Below are 16,615 nucleotides of genomic sequence, written 5' to 3'. Positions count from 1 at the left end.
CTGTTCCTGTGTTTGTTTTACAATGTGACTTTAGAGCTGTCCATTGGTCTTCTTTCCTAGCTCTTTCCCAGTGTTTGGTAGCTTGGGGTTCTGCTTGGGGTTCTGTTGTGTTTTTGTTTGTTGGAAGGGAAGCATTCAGAAGAACCATTGAGCCCTGGTGTGGGGAGGGGGTGGAGGATGGAGGAAGTGGAGGAATTGAATCTATGGGGAACACCTGCTACCCCCTCCTAAAATGCAGGCCAGCAGGACTCTGGGCAAAGGGAAGGATACTGTCTCCGTGGGGAAAAATCCACTTCTAGATTTTCAGTGACCCTTAAAGTCAGCTGTGCCCTATTCTTTGTGTGAAGATAACCTTGAAGGTTAACCCTGGGTGGGGTCCAAATTGGGAGCTGCTTTTTCCATGGCGGGGATGAATTTGAGTTAAGCTATTTAATTTCTTCCATCTAACCCTTCCTCTACTCCCCCGTGGTAAAGGATGGTGTATTTATAAAACAGCTGGTTGGGGGCAAAATGGTTATTTTTCTGTAGTGACAGAATATGTTTTTCTCCTTTGAGGTCCTCCAACTGCTTCAAGGAACAAATCCTCAACCTTGTTCACATTAGCAGCATGAGCTAATCAGCTGAAATACCCAGCATGGAATGTTCTTTTATTCTTCAGAGAAAAAAGAAAGAGTATGTTGTATTTTAATTAGATATTTATAATGGTTACAAAGCATCTCATCAAGAGAAGTTTTAAGGATTTGGCCTTCCTTGTAAGGCATAACCATGTTCAAATTATCCTAAAGAGAGGCGGTATATATCAATCCAGTCCAATTTGTGATAAATTTACAACTGGGTTCTGCACAGCAGATTTACAACAACAATTAAACAGAAGGAAAATGGGCCATAAATTTTGGCTGGCACAGTCCAGCACCAAAGAGAAGAGAAGCGAATAGTTTGGCCAGATCAAAAGTCAATAATTTCAACATCAAGTGCTCAAGCTATAACAAGAACAATTTATATAGAAAGGAGTTGTTTTCTCCTCTCTTCCTTTTAAAAAGTAGAGATTGAAGAACACAAAGAAGCATCTCATTAAATAATTGGTGTGTCTGCTCAACTTTAAAAACGTTCCCTTGATTCTCCACTACTGAATTTAATGAATATACTTCCCCTTCACTCCAAGGAAACATGGGAAAAAGAGAGCTCTCCAAGAGATTGAGAAAGATGGTTTGTAAGTTGAATTTTGATGGTGGAATGAGAAAAGAGGAGACCAGACAAGATTCCAAAAGCCAAATGATTGGGAAGAGAATACAAAAACACATGTGTCTTAGAATGAAGCAGCTGAGAGGCATGAATTATAAACTGGAACTGAATCTATCAATACCGGTGTAAGGCAATCAAGGTCGCTTGAGTCAGAACAGGTGGTAGAAGATGGAGTATTCCAGACAGAATGTGTAAGAGGTATATTAAGACAATCCCCACAAGGGAAGGGAGACCTTCGAGGAACCTTATTTGTGCCACAGATGGCTTTCTGTTCCAGCAGAGACCCTGAATTTTTCAGCACGGACGATTTTATATCTTTGAGTGGTAACAGATGCAAGAAGCCAATTGCCTGACCAGGTTTCACCCTACCCCGCACGTAAGCGCTGACTGGGTTGGTGGAAATTCCAGGAGACTTGGTACCAAGTGGTTACTTCTGATAAGTACCAAAGAGCAGGGATACACAACTTTTGGAAGTACAAAATTGTCGGCAGGGCTTGCCCCTTTGACGTTGGAAGGCTGGTTTGTGAAAGTTCTGGAGAACGGGGAGTGTGATGGCAAAACGTGCATTTCTAGTCTGCACGCCACTGTGTCTACACACACCACCCAGCAGCCACGGACCCCACTTCCGGCCACAGAGGACCTGGGGATCCACCCTCCCCCATTCAAGTTCTCACTCCAGGATGGTGTGAGTGACCAAGGTCTAAGCCAATCAGAGCGGCTCACTGCCCATCAGCGCTGTTGATTGGTTGAGGGGTGGGCACATGGGCCAATCACTAGCCGCAGGTACCGCGAGACTTCAGGGCCACGACTCCGCTTCTTCCCGCCGTCCTTCCGCTCCTGTCCTCAGGCGGTGGGCGCTTTTGAGGGACTCACGGAGTACTTGTCAGGATGAGAGGCCACCAGCCTGAAGAAGTCCGAGCCAAGGAGCAGGACTCAGCAAAATCACTCTTGGCGCAGCTGCCGAGCCTGGCTTTCAGGCTCCAGGTGACCGCTGCGGCCGCGTGGCTCCGCAGGGTCCCTGCCCACTGCCAGGGCAAAGGAAAAACAACCGAGGGCGAAGGCAGGGCAGAAGCGGCACAGCAGAGGGAGCACCCTCCGTTGGTGTGGCCAAAATGGGCCCCTGGGGGCACGTGGACTCTGCCTGGCATTGACGCTCCAGCCATCTTGCCGGGGGACAGCCGTCGGGCATCCCAACGCCAAGAAGCGGTGAGGTAAGAACTGTGCCAAGTGTGCTGGGCATTCCCTGTAGCCTCCAAAAACTCCTGCATATGCCCCATGCGCCATGCCACTGAGGGGAGGCCTGAGAGGGGACCCAGGCAGGCAGGAGGTGGCATCAGTTCCCAGGTGGAGTCCAGGAAGGTGGGCACCCAGGCGGGCAGAGGGAAGAGAGGCAGGGTGGGCACGTGCCCATGCGGGGCATCTTCCTGGGGCCCCGGGATGCCCTACCTGGGGAGAAGGACATTCGGGTAGCATCTGAGAATGGGTTTAAACTGGACTAGGCTGGTCCAAGCTTCTTAATGCCTAACAGTGATCAGAAGCCTTTGGAATCAGTCCAGGGCACCATCGAGGGAAGAAAAAGGGGATCCATCAGTGCACATTTAATATAAGCAACAGGAAAGATCGAAGAGATTCCATGGTTGTGTCTGTTTGGTTCAGACTGTTCAAAATATCCACTATACAGCCCTCTCCAAGCTACAGGGAACCTCTCTGAGAACAGTGTGCTCGGAGCAGCTGGACTGAGAGATGTGAAGACAGTGGCAGTGATGTGAGTTCCAGTGAGTCTGAACACCTGCATTAAACCATACCTGAAGGCAGCCCTGCTCTCTGGAGTGTTAGTCATATGGGTCAATAATCCCCTGAGCTAGTCTGTCACTGTCAATAGAATCCCAATGGATGCAGACACACACACTTTCTCTGGGGAGAGGGACATAGCTTCCATTGGGTTCTCACAAGGCATTTCATTGCTCTAGAGTCAAATCCAGTGAGCTCATTGACAAATAGCAGCAAAGGCCAGCTAATGAGGTGTGGGGGGCTGTTAGGGATATCACAGGAGACCTAGGTCAGAACACCCATGGGGTGGGGTGGGGGAGGCCTGGAGCTCCAGTCTGGCATGAACTGGCACTCAAGAAATATTTGTTGAATGGAAACCAGCAGGAAAATTCTAACAAGACATACTTTACATGCAAATTTTTAGGAATATTTTCAGGAAAATATCTAATGTGTGAACATCTAATCTGCATTTCCATGTCCTGACAGATGGCCCATATTAACAGAACTCTGATGATAGTTTTTTTTTAAAAAAGGGAAGAAAATAAAAGAAAAGCATCGTGCATACCATGAACAAAATTCTACAACTATTACCGCTATTGTGATTACCAAATTTATTTCTTATAAAACACAACCTCTGTGTATTCCTCTTTCTCGGGGGCAGTGCCAGCTGTGGAGAGAAAGGAAATGACAGGGGTTCTGGAATGGCTGGGGCAAGGCTGTGGACCCTCTTTCTCCAAGAGACAGAAGCTGTGTTCTCAAAATGGAACTGGGGATCACCTGTGTGAATATCACATAGGGAGTTTATTAAAGATTCAGGTTCCTCAGCTCTGGTCCTGATAATTGGAAGCAGAACCTTTGAGGGTAGGCCTTGGGAGATGTGCTGTTCATAGTCCTCGCAGATGGTTTTATACACACTAAAGTTTGAGGGCCTTTCTCTAGTAAAAACTCTGTATTTGTCGATGGCAATCTTGGTACCAACATTCTTGGGCGGTGTTCTTTGGAAGCCAGGGTTTGGTGAGATACTGTCACCCTCCTTGAGAACATGATAACCAAAGGCCATGCCAGAGGTATGGGGCTGCGTATGTGAGGGCTTTTGCATGGAAGCCTCTAGAAACACCCCTTGGGTCCTCCTGGTAGGTGCATTTAACCAGATGTCATGACATGGGACAGACTTAGAGCCCCATCACTGTCTAAAAGTCACTATACATCCGAGATTTGATTACATACTGCCCTCCACTGCCCTGGAGGATTTTGTTTGGAAGGGAGCTTTTGTTGTTTAAATTTTATTTATTTTTGCATGTAGGCTAGAGGTATGGGGGATGGATGTATGTAAGAGGATTCCCCAGAGACAGATTGAGGAGCAGAACAGACTGATCTGCTGAAGAGAGCAGTGAGTGAGACAGGAGAGGTCTGCTGCGCCCTGTGAGTCACTCCCTGGCTGGGCTCAAACTCAGGCCGTAGTGGTGATAGCACTTCTCACTTGGTGATTCCCTGGCGGCTTGCTGGTTTCTTTGAGACCAGAGGCCTGAATTCCCTTTATTGCCTTCCAGAGAGAGTAGCTAGAACTTCCTCTGGAAGGCACTTTCCCAAGTTCTCAGACTTGCAACTTGATGGGGTGGGTGTGATTGTTTGGCTTAACACGCTCTGTGCTCTGGCCACTGCGGTCGGTTCACAAATGGGTCATGTGTGACCTAAGCATTCCTTGCACTGTGAACTCACAACTCTTGCTGGGAATTTTGGGGCGTGGACCCTTTCTTCTCCGTTGTTTCCTAGCAAGGAAACTGGGAGCCCAAACAGTCCTGGCAGACTGCTCTGGATTTAGAGAGGAGGGTGTGACTGAAGGAAGCAGAGCCAGCTTGGGAGAACTGGGATCTGAGCACCTCTCTGAAGCCTGGATAGAGATTTGCCTGAAGTCACATCTATACTGAGCTACTTAGTATTTGTCCTACTAAGATACCCCCACCCCTTTCTGTGCGCTTGAATCAGCTTGAGTTGGGGCTTTGTTACCTGCTCTTAAATGCATCCTAATAGATATGCCCTTCTTTTTCTCATAGTAATGTACCCCAGTCATCTTTGGTTCCATCCCCCACCCCCCAATGAAAAAGCACAGCTACCAGTAAAACAGGCCAAGATGGGAAGTGGATAGGGTTATTTGGATTCATGACTGTTGAGATTCCATGTCCAACAAATATTGATTAATGGATCAATGTTAACCTGGAGGGAAGCCCTGTCCTGTTCAACATTTTAATCAATGACTTGGATGAAGTAGGAGACATGCGTAGCAAGTCTCAGATGACACAAAGCTGGAGGAATTGCTAAGATGACAGATGGCAGAATCAAGATTCAAAATTATTTTGACTGACTTGGGTAATAATAAGGATAAATATAAACTCTTGCATCTAGACTCAACAAATCAACTGTACAAGCAGGGGGTTGGGGAGACTTGGCCTGGCAGATGTCATAACGTCAGAGAACCTTGAGTGGACGCCAAGCTCATGGTGGTCCCAGCGTCGAGGCAATTAGTAACACAGTTAACTTGCAGAAGAAAGGCCAACCTTGCATTGACTTCCCCAGTGGGATAAAGAAGTGAAATTTTCTTGGAAGATATTTTCAGCTCAATAGATGAAACAAAAATTTCGAATGGTTCCAGTAACAGAACAGGTTAGCTCCTGACATTGTGAATATGAGAATGTAATAGGAAGGATTTGTGATGGTGGTCTTCCTTTTAAAAGCTCAGGTTGTGAAAATGATTTTCTTTCATCGACTCTTAGGTCAAAACAATACATACAGGAGCCTCCAGATGACAAAGAGATGATAAAGTCTAGCTTGGCACCCTTGAGAATTTGTTTCAAGTCCACCCTAGAGGGACGTCACCCAGAAGGGATACCTGGAATAGGATTCAGTGCTAAAACCCCATGTCACCTCCCCTGTTAAAGGCCTTCTCATCACTCCCCTATCTTTACTCCTTCTTCAGCTACCCCCATGCTTATGCCCATTTCACCTTGAAGTTTTGGCTCACACCTGGGCATGAGAACCCCGCGATCAAGCACCGAGAAACTACACCTGCTCCCCACCCCTACCCTTGGCTCTAACTCACTGGGACTTCGCAGCTTTGCCAAGCTAGACCTGGTTTCATGGCCTACCCCAGACAGCAAGCACATGCGCCCGATTTGCTTAATCATTTTCTTGTTTTCTGTTGTTCCGAATACTGCATTTTACTGGCTAAATTAGAGACATGGAGAAGGTGGTCAGCCATCCTGTTTCATCTTACAAACATAGAACGTAAGCAGAATGCACAGTGAGTTGTTCCGTGGATTTCACGGGTGGTCTACTCACGTGGTCCCTGTTGAAGCGGTCCACCTCACTCAGAAGCTTCTCTTGGCACTCAGGGTTGGTGGCCAGCAGGTAGGTGGCAAAAGAGAGTGTGTTAGTGACGATCTCATAGCCAGCGATGAGGAAGATGAAGGCCTGGCCCACGATCTCATCCACAGTCAAGGGCTTGGACAGGCGTCGGGGCTGACGTTGCTGGGAAGGAGTTTCTTCTGGGCACTCGGGAGAGGAGAACACTTGTCTGACGATGTCAAAGTTCTCCAAGCCCAGGGTGGAGGCGGAATGTTGGGCATCCAGCACCATCTGGAGGAAGTCTCTCCGCCTCTAAGGGACAGAAGAAGAAAATGCACACTTTGGTCTTGGAGGTACATAAACGAGACTCCTGGGGAACAAAGGAAGACACGCATGTGCAGCTTTAAGGGGCGTCAGAGGAACCAAGGATCCTGGCAGGTTTATCTGAGATAATAAGGACCAGGGCCCTCTGCACACCTCTTCCAGCCCTGGGTCATAGCGAGGATGCACCTGGTCAAACCACTTTAAGTATAAAAAGAAAAAAAAAATCATGAAACAGGAGGCACAGTGGACTCTCATTCTGTAAAAGCAGTCAGTGTACGATATCTGTAATTCAGTGCATCTGTCCATGCAGAGGAAGTGGCTAGTGACCTCCATGCCCGACAGGCCATAGACTGGAGTTGGTGGGAACACCAGGGTGTTATTCTTTATCTGTGTTTAGCCTGTTGGTTGGTTTTCCAACAATTAAAACATCCTAGTGCATTCGCTCCAAGCTCATGCTCCCTTGCTGACTTGGGCTCAACCCATGCTCCTGTGCGTGGCTCGAAGTTTTTCTCACACGGTAGGAAGTTAGCAGAACCAGGGGCGGGAGGGAAGGCGCTTTGGCAAGGCTGTCTGTAGGCACCAGGCTGCACTGGCCCCTGCTCCTGTCAGTCTCCTTACCCCATTTAAGTGGTTTGGTCTTTTTATGCCATTTTCCTCTAACCTTCCTTATTGGCAATTTGCATAGTCTTTATATTTTTACTACCAGGAATGATAACAATAGAAACAGCATAACAATAGACACTGCTAATGTTATGATTCCTGTTAGTAAAAATACAGCATTGACAAAGCCTAGCCTGGCACATCCTTCTCTGAAAAGCTCTTTAATGTGATGAGTGACAAGCAACCTGCTACTCTTCTCTGAAGTTTACGGCACAGAAAGGCAAAAGGCGTGCATCAGAAGCACCAGCAAAAATATTGTCATTTACTGGTAGCATCTTCTCAGTGGCTTCTCAGCTTCTGTCGCATTAATAATCTATGCTGTGTACACATTAACACCTCATTCCAGGTTTTCAAGCAGTTACATGGTGTATGGTTGGTTTTTCTTCACCAGAGTAGACCCTGTCCATGCCCACCCCTTACCTGGGCCTGGCATGGCACTGGGCACGTAGATAATAAACCCACAAATAAAAAAGTGGTGCAGTAGATGCATTTTGAAGAAGCCTGTGCTGGATTTGGTTACAACTGTGTGCTCTTAGGCTCAGGACACCTTGTGGTGCTACAGCTTCCCTGGATCATGAAGCTGGGCTCCCAGCTTAAGCCTGCAGGCAGCCAGAACTACGCCAGACGGGGCCTCCACGTGCTGCCACGTGCTGGTCTGCCTGCTGAGCGCTTGCCTAGGGCCGGCCCCCGTTGGCTGCCTCTTCTCACTGGGCCTGCCCTCTGCTCCCTACCTGGGTCTCCTCAAGGGCTGACTTTCCCCAGCATCCTTCCAGCAGCTTGGTCAACTTCTGAGTGGCTGCCGACCCTGGTCCCAAGGGGCAGAGCCAGGGCAGGGCCCACACATGTGGGAGGTGAGCGCTCTGTCTACCAGCCTGGGCTCCTGGCTACCAGCCTGGGACCCCAGAGCATCTGAGGCTAATCAGCTGGCATCTTTGAAGCTCCTCGGAGTGTTTGTGGCTTTGCCGGACTGGGGTGAGGATGATGGGAGCAGACACAGAACATCCGCACTGTTGTGCTTTCCCGTGGCTTCCCTGCACGGGAGCCTCTTCCTTTCCTTTGATCCTGGCTTGCACCACTGCTCCAGGGCCTTTAGTGTGGCAGAAATCTGTCTTTGGCCCGTGCCAGAGGCCAAAGGAGAGGGCCTCTCTCCAGGGCCCCGGCTGGAGAGGAGCGTTAACGTAGATGGGTTTCTTCTATTTGCACTGCATCACTGAGGCTATTTGAGCACCACCCATTTAGGACTGAAACAGTGCTGGTTTATGGTTATATCCAAGAAAAATATGCACCCTGATAGATGTAGGTGTCTAATCCACCCATGGGCTAGAGCTTAGAAAAATATTTACCTTTTAACATCTGTGCTGCATTTTCCACTGCGCAAACACACATCTGCTTGATGGAATGTCTACAGAGTTCAGATGGGTTTAAAGCAAGTTTTCTTAGTAACCATATAGCTCTGTCTTGACACGGGCAGTCCTGGATTTGTGGTTGGGAGGTTTTTCTCAGATCAACTCACTGTTTGAAACAAATAGCTCTCGAGTTTATAAAAGGAAAACCTTGAGGCAATCCCAGTAATTGGCTCTTTAATAACCCCTCACCTCTTAGTAAACCATTCGGGTGCAGCCGTTTTAGAATTTTCAGCCTGATTCCACAGCCAGTGGATTTCAGGCTGGGGGGTGGAGGGCGCTGTGCATGTGACCAAAGTCCCATCGGAAAGCCCTTCGAACCAGCACTGAGCTGTGAAAGTGGTGCTTGCTCCCCCAGGCTCCATCCTCACTCAGGGTAAGAATGTTCTGTCCTGTTCTGTCCGTAAGCTCTCGGAGCTGGCGGGGGTGCCTGTGAGCCTATTCTTCCCAATACCTCAATGCTTCACTGACTTCTCGGAGGCGTGGCCAGGGGCTGTGTGCGCTTCCCCACCTGCCTCTGCACCCTAACACTGCCACAGGCTTTCAGGGCAAGGGTGGGGTGGGGGTGGGGCTGTGGAGCTGGTTGGAATGAGGCTGCCCTCATGGCTGGTCCAGGCCTCCAGTACTGACTCCTGATTTCATTCTCTGCCCTGCCACAGTGCTCGGACCACACAGCCTTTCCTTGTAAATGACTCTGAATGACCTTGCCCTTGAGAGAACCCTCTTAAAGCTGCCCCGTGCTCAAGGTGATTCGGGAGAGGACACTTCAGCCCCGTTTTTCCTTGTAAACAACTTTTCGGATGCAGTGCAGCCCTTGAAGCATAGTGTGTTCCATGCATGAACTTTCCTGGATTGAAATGTCCCCATTAACACTGAAATTCCTATTTCTGTTCTCAGTCAAGTTCAAGCAATACTCTGTCCCAGCTGCGTGCCAAGCATGGCACAGGCCTGCAAGGAGGCGAGAGCTCTAGGCTTCAGGGCAAGCAAAGCCCCAACCACAGATCTTGTAGCCACATCCTCCACGCCACCAATGGCGCCCGTGGGGCTGGCTAACAGCTGCCGACTCTTTCGAGTGCCATCTTCTGGCTTCTATCTATAAAGAATGTGATGGTGAGAAGAGCAAGTGGGCACATTTGCCTAGAAAATTCTTTGGGGCTGTTAGAACCTGTACTGGAAGTGATGCTTGAAGTAGAGAGGCCTGTGATTTGGGGTGAGGGGGTAATCCTTCTCCACGTGTCAGAGGGGGCAGACTGCCCTTGCCTGCTCCCTAAGTCCTTTCCCACCTGTCTCACTTGTTTGCTCTTCTCAGTCCTCTTGGGGAGTTCTGCTAAAGGCCAGTGCTGTGCGGCGTGCAGGGTTGGGAGGGGAAAGGAGAGAGACACTGATGCCAAATTAGGCTCCATTCCATTTCAATGCTGTGTCCTATTAAAATACGTTACCTCTTCTGCAGCTTGCCGGTCCCGCAAGGCAATCTCATTCCTAATGAGTTTGTTAAAAAAGCCATTCAGTTCATCTCGGTTCTTATTGGGCAAAATCCGGGCCAGTGGGACCATTATGGATGGAAATGATACTTGAAAGAAAAACAAAAGTGGCATTGAGAAGGGGGCGATAATAAAGCGGGGCCATTAGATGCTTGTTCCCAGGAAGCAGAGCCTGGCCTCCAGTCAGGCCTGACTCTTGCACTGCTGCTCCTCGGGTGCTTGCTCGCCCACGCCCCTTCCCGCCCTCCCCCAAAACTCCCCAGGCCCGGCACTGGTTGGCTAGACGTGTGTATTACGGGGCCCCCCTCCACCTGGCACTCGAGAAGTAGGAGAACATGCTAAGCTAAGGCTGGCTTATATTCCTTATGCAGGTCCCTGGCATGAGGGCCCTGGGTCTTGCTGTCTCATTGAAACAAGCCACATTTCAGCTCTTAGGACTGGTAGAAGCTGATCTGCTCTCTTAACATCTGGTCATTTGCGTTTCTCCCCCTGGATGACTAACCCCAGAGCTGTCATCTGACTCATCCCTAAGAGCTGCCCCTGTGGGCACTGACAAGACGGGACCTAGGTGCCGTGCCCTTGGGACTGGCTCCCTGGGGCAGGGAGCATGGCTGGGACAAGCGGCTGCACCCACCACAGGGGAGCGGGCCCAGCTCAGTTCCTCAGCCCCCTGTTGGACAGCACTGTGGGGGAGGGCAGGTCCGGAGCCACAGTGTCTCAGAGCGCTCTGCCCAATTTCTAGACCTGGAGTCTGACGGAGCTGAGAGGGCGGGAAAGTGGGTGCGGCGTGGGGAGGGCATGGCAGCAGCAAGGAGCAATGCAGCCGCTTTGGGGTTCACGGTGTCTCTAGATGGCTCGAGGGGCCCGCTCAGTGGGAGCAGTGCCTGCAGTGTCAGAGCTGAGCACATGAAGGTGATGGGGTTTCCCTGGAAACTGGAGGTGACAAGTTTCCACTGAAGTGACTCCGAAATGGGAGCAATTAGAAATATGGCAACCATCAGTAGCAGCAACACTTCCGTCAAGGCCAGAAGATGCTGGCATTGGGGCTAAAACACTTCCAAAAGGAAAACTGAATACATCGTTTGGGCTCCAGAGCTGGTCACCCAGCACGTGGTTCCAGCTGACAATTACTAGGCTTCAAGCAGAGATGTCTTCTGGAGAGGGTGTTGCAGACAGGAGAACTATACACCTTGGAAAGCAAAGGCTTTGGATGCCAGTCTTGGTTCTGCTTTTGTTAGCCTCAGTTTTCTCCTCAGTGAAATGGAGTCTCTGAACACGAACACGACAGGCAGTGGAGGCAGAGCTCTCAGCTGCCACACCCCCTTGCCCAGGCGAGAGAGGCCAGGGTGCCCTGTCCTGGCAATAGCTGATCCCCAGGCTGCTGACAAGAGGTGACACCACGAAGACCAGGACACTCTCAGAGGCACCCAAGTGCCTTTTCTGAAAGGCAGGGATGGAGCCCAGAGTGCCTGGGTGTAGCTGGGTGTCTGGGCCTGCCCTGTACCCCAGTCTGATGGCCCTCATCAGGGGTGGTACTTACAGATCAAGACCAAGATGGAGCTGGGGATGGAGAATGTAAAGAAGCGCTGGCAATACTTTACAACGGGGTGGTCGGGGGACTTCCGGGAGTCCACCTGGGTGCCGAAGGCCAAGCTGGCAACCACGTCGGTGGTGTAGAAGCAGTAGCACCTGTCGGGGAGGGAGCCGCTGGGATTTTGCAAGGACTTTGCCACTGGCTCCCCATCACACCCTCTGTGGCCCCCAGCTCCGCAGGGAAGTGATTGAGAGTTAGCACAAAGTCCACGCTTGGAGCAGTGGCAACGGAATAAGAGACAAGACACATCAACACGACAGGTGGCTGGCCCACGGAGACTGCAGAGGGAGGAGAGCGTCGCTTACACTTCCAGGGGTCGGCGGCCTTGATCGCCAGACAGTCCCAAACCAAGAAGCACATTTTAAATTCTCCTCCCGGAGAAGGAGGGAATGTAACTGGCTCAGAGCTGTGCTTGAGCCCAGCCAAGGTCAGGATCTCATGATTCACTGACACGGAGCAAATTGGGATGGATGAATTACCAACCCGATTGTCTCGTTTTATTAGCTTTACCCCCCTCTTCCCAGTGATTTTACAGTTTCCATAAGAGCAACAACAAAAAGCAAGGGCCCTTCACAAGGGCCCTTGCAGATAAATGCAAGACAAACTTGGGGACAGTCTTATGCTCAGATGTAGGTTATTAACAAAAAGCACATGTTGCACTTTAGAAACAAACATAAGGAAAAGTGTCTGGCAGCAGCACCCCAAGAATTAACCTCTAACGCTCCAGGAAACTCAGCCTCCTGTTTTAAAGGAGAATGATCCTTTTTGTTAATTTGTAGGAGTGTTCAGGTGAAGGCATTTTCTATAAGGCAATAACTGGCTATTCATGTCCTTTTATAATTAAAAAGTCTGTTTTCTCAGCTTTTGTGGCCACATGTTTAATTCCTCTTCTTCCTGAGTGAGTTCTCTAACCAACGCCTTATCTTTATGGGGTAGTGACATCTCAAGACGACTTCCTGGACTTTGCCTGCTTTTATCGAAACATCCCTACAATTTCTCAGCCATAGCAAAAACAAATTAAACTACTGAAAGTGATTTCATTTGATCCTAATGGTTGAAAAGTTGAAGGTTTTAAGAGCTATCGACTTGGAATTTATAGCCACTAAACCCGCCTTGTCTTGAACCAAGTCTTGCATCTGATGACCGGAGAGAATTCGGGAGGATTTTGTGAACAGTATGGCAGATTTGAAGTGGTAGTGGTGATTACAGTACTGTTAGCAATGAGAACGAGAACAAGTCAGCCTCTTGCACACCTACCCCACTACTTCTACTCTGCTGTAAATCAGAATTTGCATAGGACAACTTGGAGAAAACCAGACCCTCATTTAAATTTGGTGTCCACCATGAAGTCATGGCTTCTAGGCTGAGGTGCATGAAGATTTTTCTTGAAGTAAAAACATGCAGACCTTCCCCCAGGACTCTGTCCTTCTGTCCAGGTGTAACCTGCCCATTCCAGGTCCAGAGGCAGGCCCACCTACACACCACTGCCCACCCAAGGCTCCTGTCCATCTGCCAGCCCCTCCCCAGCTGTGTTCACAGGTTACATGGATTTCATTTTTGTTACTAGCCCACCCATGTCTCGATGAACTTCTAGCATTTTCATAGATTGCTGACCCTGAAGTAATTATCCAGCAATTATGTACATTTCCAAGAAGTAGTGATTCTAATTGCAATTTCGCATCTGTAATATGGCGATGAGGCCCTCACCTCTGGATGTCGAAGGCGTCCCCAGATTCCGCGTAGAGCTTTAAATGAGCCAGGAGTAGGTCGCAGGCCTCGCTGATTAGGGGGATCATCTGATAGCAGATAACAAAGGTATAATTAGGACATCGTGCAAGGCACACACCTAAATTAGCTGCAAATAAAGTGGTTGTGTGCTGTGCTTCCTGGGAAAATGGACTTTGTTTTGAAAGCAACTTTCATGCAGCTGAGATTCAAGAGGAGAGCTAAGATTCATAAATATCAAAATACAATAGCTGAACATGTCTTTTGAGCTTAAGCAATCTTATTTTTAGAAGCTAAAGAGGAAGGATCTAGAGTAAATACTGTGCAATAATTAAGAAAATAATCATTAAATGCTTAGACAGAAATGAAAAGCAGTAGTCAGTTTCATGACATTTGGTTAGCATTAGAGAGTTAATAGACCACAACCCATATGGATTGGAATTAGCCCAAATCCATGTTTGCTTGGTTCCAATTATACTTCAGATCTCTCCCTAGAATATAGAGTTTTCATATTCTAAAGGAACCTAAGGTTCACCTATTCCAAATTCTCATTCAGTATGAATATTTAAAAATATATATATATATTTATTATTATTATTTTAAAAGATTTATTTGCGTGTTCAGAACTGGGGTAAAGGCCAGAGGTGCAGGTAGGGTGAGAGGATTCACAGGAGACAGTAGGGAACAGAGCAGGCGGATCAACGAAGCACACTGCTGAGGGGAGCAGTGGAGAGACAGGAGAGGTCTGCTGTGCCATGTGGGTCACCTCCCTGGCCAGGGATCAAACTTGCGCTGAAGTGGCTGTGGCTAGCTTCACAGTGCTGTGCTTTAACCCATTGTACCACTAGGGAGAGCCCTGAACATCATTTTTAGCACATTTCTGATGGATGGTTATTTCTGCATAGGCTGCTTAAATATCCTAATATAGGGGAACCCTTGACTTCAAGAGGCTTCCTGTGTGAAGTTGTCCTACATAGGACAACTACTGAATTTTTTTAACCTGTTGCACCACCAGGGAGGGTCCAAATATTTTTAGTATTAAAAAATTTCTAACCCACACCCAGAAAGTGGAGAGAATGTCATCAGGAACATTCCTGTAGTGATGACCTGATGCCAAGATACCATGATTTCATTTTTTGACTAATAAGCTTCATGAGTGTGTGGAATTCTTAGTGGAGCCTAATGGATACCTACATGAACTTATGCTCTCGCTTGTAAGTGTGAAAAGCCAAGTTGGAAACATGGAGAGAACTCGCTTCTACCCAGGGCTTTTTTCTAGAATAGCATCATAGCTAACACAGCCTGCTGTGAGCCATAGTTCTGAGCATTTCTTATGGAAACCTTATTTTGAAATGTTAGCTAAGTTTAGAGTTTGCTCTTTGATACCAAAATATGAGTTCCAAGCACAGGAGAGAATTTTGCTTGTTTATTTTTGTTTCCTCAGTAATTAGAACAGTGCCTGGCACTTTGTAACTTTTTGTGGAGTGAATGAATGACTCGATCTGTCCACGAATCTTCATGGTTCCATAAACTTTGCTCTTAAAGTATTGAAGCATTGGGGAAGTTTCAAATGTTTATGTTAGAAGGCGTGTGGTCTGGAGGCAAAATTCAGACTTCCCCTAGCAGCCTCAGCTGGTTTCATTTCTACCTTCTTCCCAGTGGCTGTGATCCACCCACACAGGGAGCAAGTGCCCCGATCACCTCCTGGACAACTATTCTCATCCCTTCAACTGCGGTCTCCCGTCCTCACATAATTTGCTTACATTTCTCCCTTTCACTGCTGCCTTAAAAAGTGGCTCATAAGTGCACCATGGGGTTTCAGGTGAGATGTGGTAAATCACAAGTGGGTCTCTTCCCTAAAGTCAGTCACAATGCCTGTGTATGCTGACTTTTTCTGAAGACATGTCACACAGGCAAGCATTGGGCTTCAGGTTAGTGAACACCACGAGGACTTTTTCCATGAATCATCGCCATGTGCAGTTGATCTTTTGACCCATTGGGGCCCATTTATTAAAAAGGCCCCAATCTATAAGACTTATTGCTGTGCTGAGGTGTGCTGCTCTGTGTTGTGAGTAGAGCCGTCTCTTAACTGATCTGACACTCAGGCTGTTGAAAAAGCCTGGCAAAGTGGGACTGCTGGGATGGCTGTTAGATGTTGGAGGGACACGTGGCTTTTTGGACCCCTCCCTCCCACTTCGCTCTCTGAGCCAGCCCACTGGTTTTGGGAGGTGCGGAGAAAACAGTGTGTCAGCAGGGGCCTGACTGCTTAAGGAGCTGATCCTGGTGAGCAGAGCTGTGTCTTGTTGAGTGAGGGTGAGGGAGCCTGGGTCTGAGCTCAGGGCTGCGAGGTCCCCAGACAGGGCCCACGGCCTACTGTGGTAGTCGAGCCGCGGGTCCAGAGCAGATGTTCAGGGCAGAGCATGCCACATAGCCAATGGAGGCCAGCCATGTTGTCTGAGACCCTCCCTTGTGGCCACGAGTCTTGGAGGGAGTGTGGAGGGGAATCCTGAAGGCCAGAGGAGCTGGTGGTTTGGGACATGATGTGAGTAAAAACGCGCTTGGGTGGGTGAAGGGCTGTAGTTAGGCATTCAGATTTCATCACCTGTAACATGGTCTATTTCCGTCTCATCTGCTGTTGGTAACGTGCCTGCCAAGCTTTCACCGGTTATGGATTTGGAGCAGTCCTCAGCCCCCTGCACCGCGACTTCAGAAGCCGTTGGCCAGCTGTGCCCCACAGTATGTCAGCATTCAGCACTGGGTCACTAGTTGCCGGGGAAGACTTCGTCACTTGATTTTTGAAAAACAAATGTAATTTATCCCATTTCCTTAATCTGAAGCTGCTTAGAACAGAGATGAGAACAACCAGCGTGCACTTGGTAACTGTGGGTGGGCACTCGGTGACCTCAGCATTCTTTCTGAAACTCTCAATCCATTTGCGTAATAATCCCTCAGTAGAAATGTGTGCCTAGATGGGTCACTTGGGGTGACCTCTGCGATGTTACTCTTAAACAGCTCAGCCCACTGTGCCTGGAGAACTCAATACCGCCTAAGCCACATCCTCAGACCGACCATCC

At 48.7% G+C, this 16,615-nt stretch overlaps 1 protein-coding gene across 1 annotated transcript in view; it reads right to left on the bottom strand.

Moving 5' to 3' along the window:
- Window positions 1-16,615, bottom strand: part of TBXAS1 (thromboxane A synthase 1 (platelet)) — a 133,218-nt gene that overhangs the window by 36,808 nt on the left and 79,795 nt on the right. The window contains exons 6-9 of the mRNA XM_004677212.2: window positions 13,524-13,612; window positions 11,763-11,911; window positions 10,181-10,311; window positions 6,349-6,666 (exon numbers count right to left, since the gene is read on the bottom strand). Of these exons, the coding sequence (XP_004677269.1) occupies window positions 6,349-6,666; window positions 10,181-10,311; window positions 11,763-11,911; window positions 13,524-13,612 (687 nt within the window). The remainder of the gene's footprint in view (window positions 1-6,348; window positions 6,667-10,180; window positions 10,312-11,762; window positions 11,912-13,523; window positions 13,613-16,615) is intronic.

This window comes from Condylura cristata, unplaced genomic scaffold, assembly GCF_000260355.1.
Source record: "Condylura cristata isolate star-nosed mole 26May11 unplaced genomic scaffold, ConCri1.0 scaffold00005, whole genome shotgun sequence".
Taxonomy (NCBI): domain Eukaryota; kingdom Metazoa; phylum Chordata; class Mammalia; order Eulipotyphla; family Talpidae; genus Condylura; species Condylura cristata.
The sequence above is the reverse complement of the archived record's forward strand: the minus strand, read 5'-3'. Positions and strand labels throughout refer to the sequence as shown.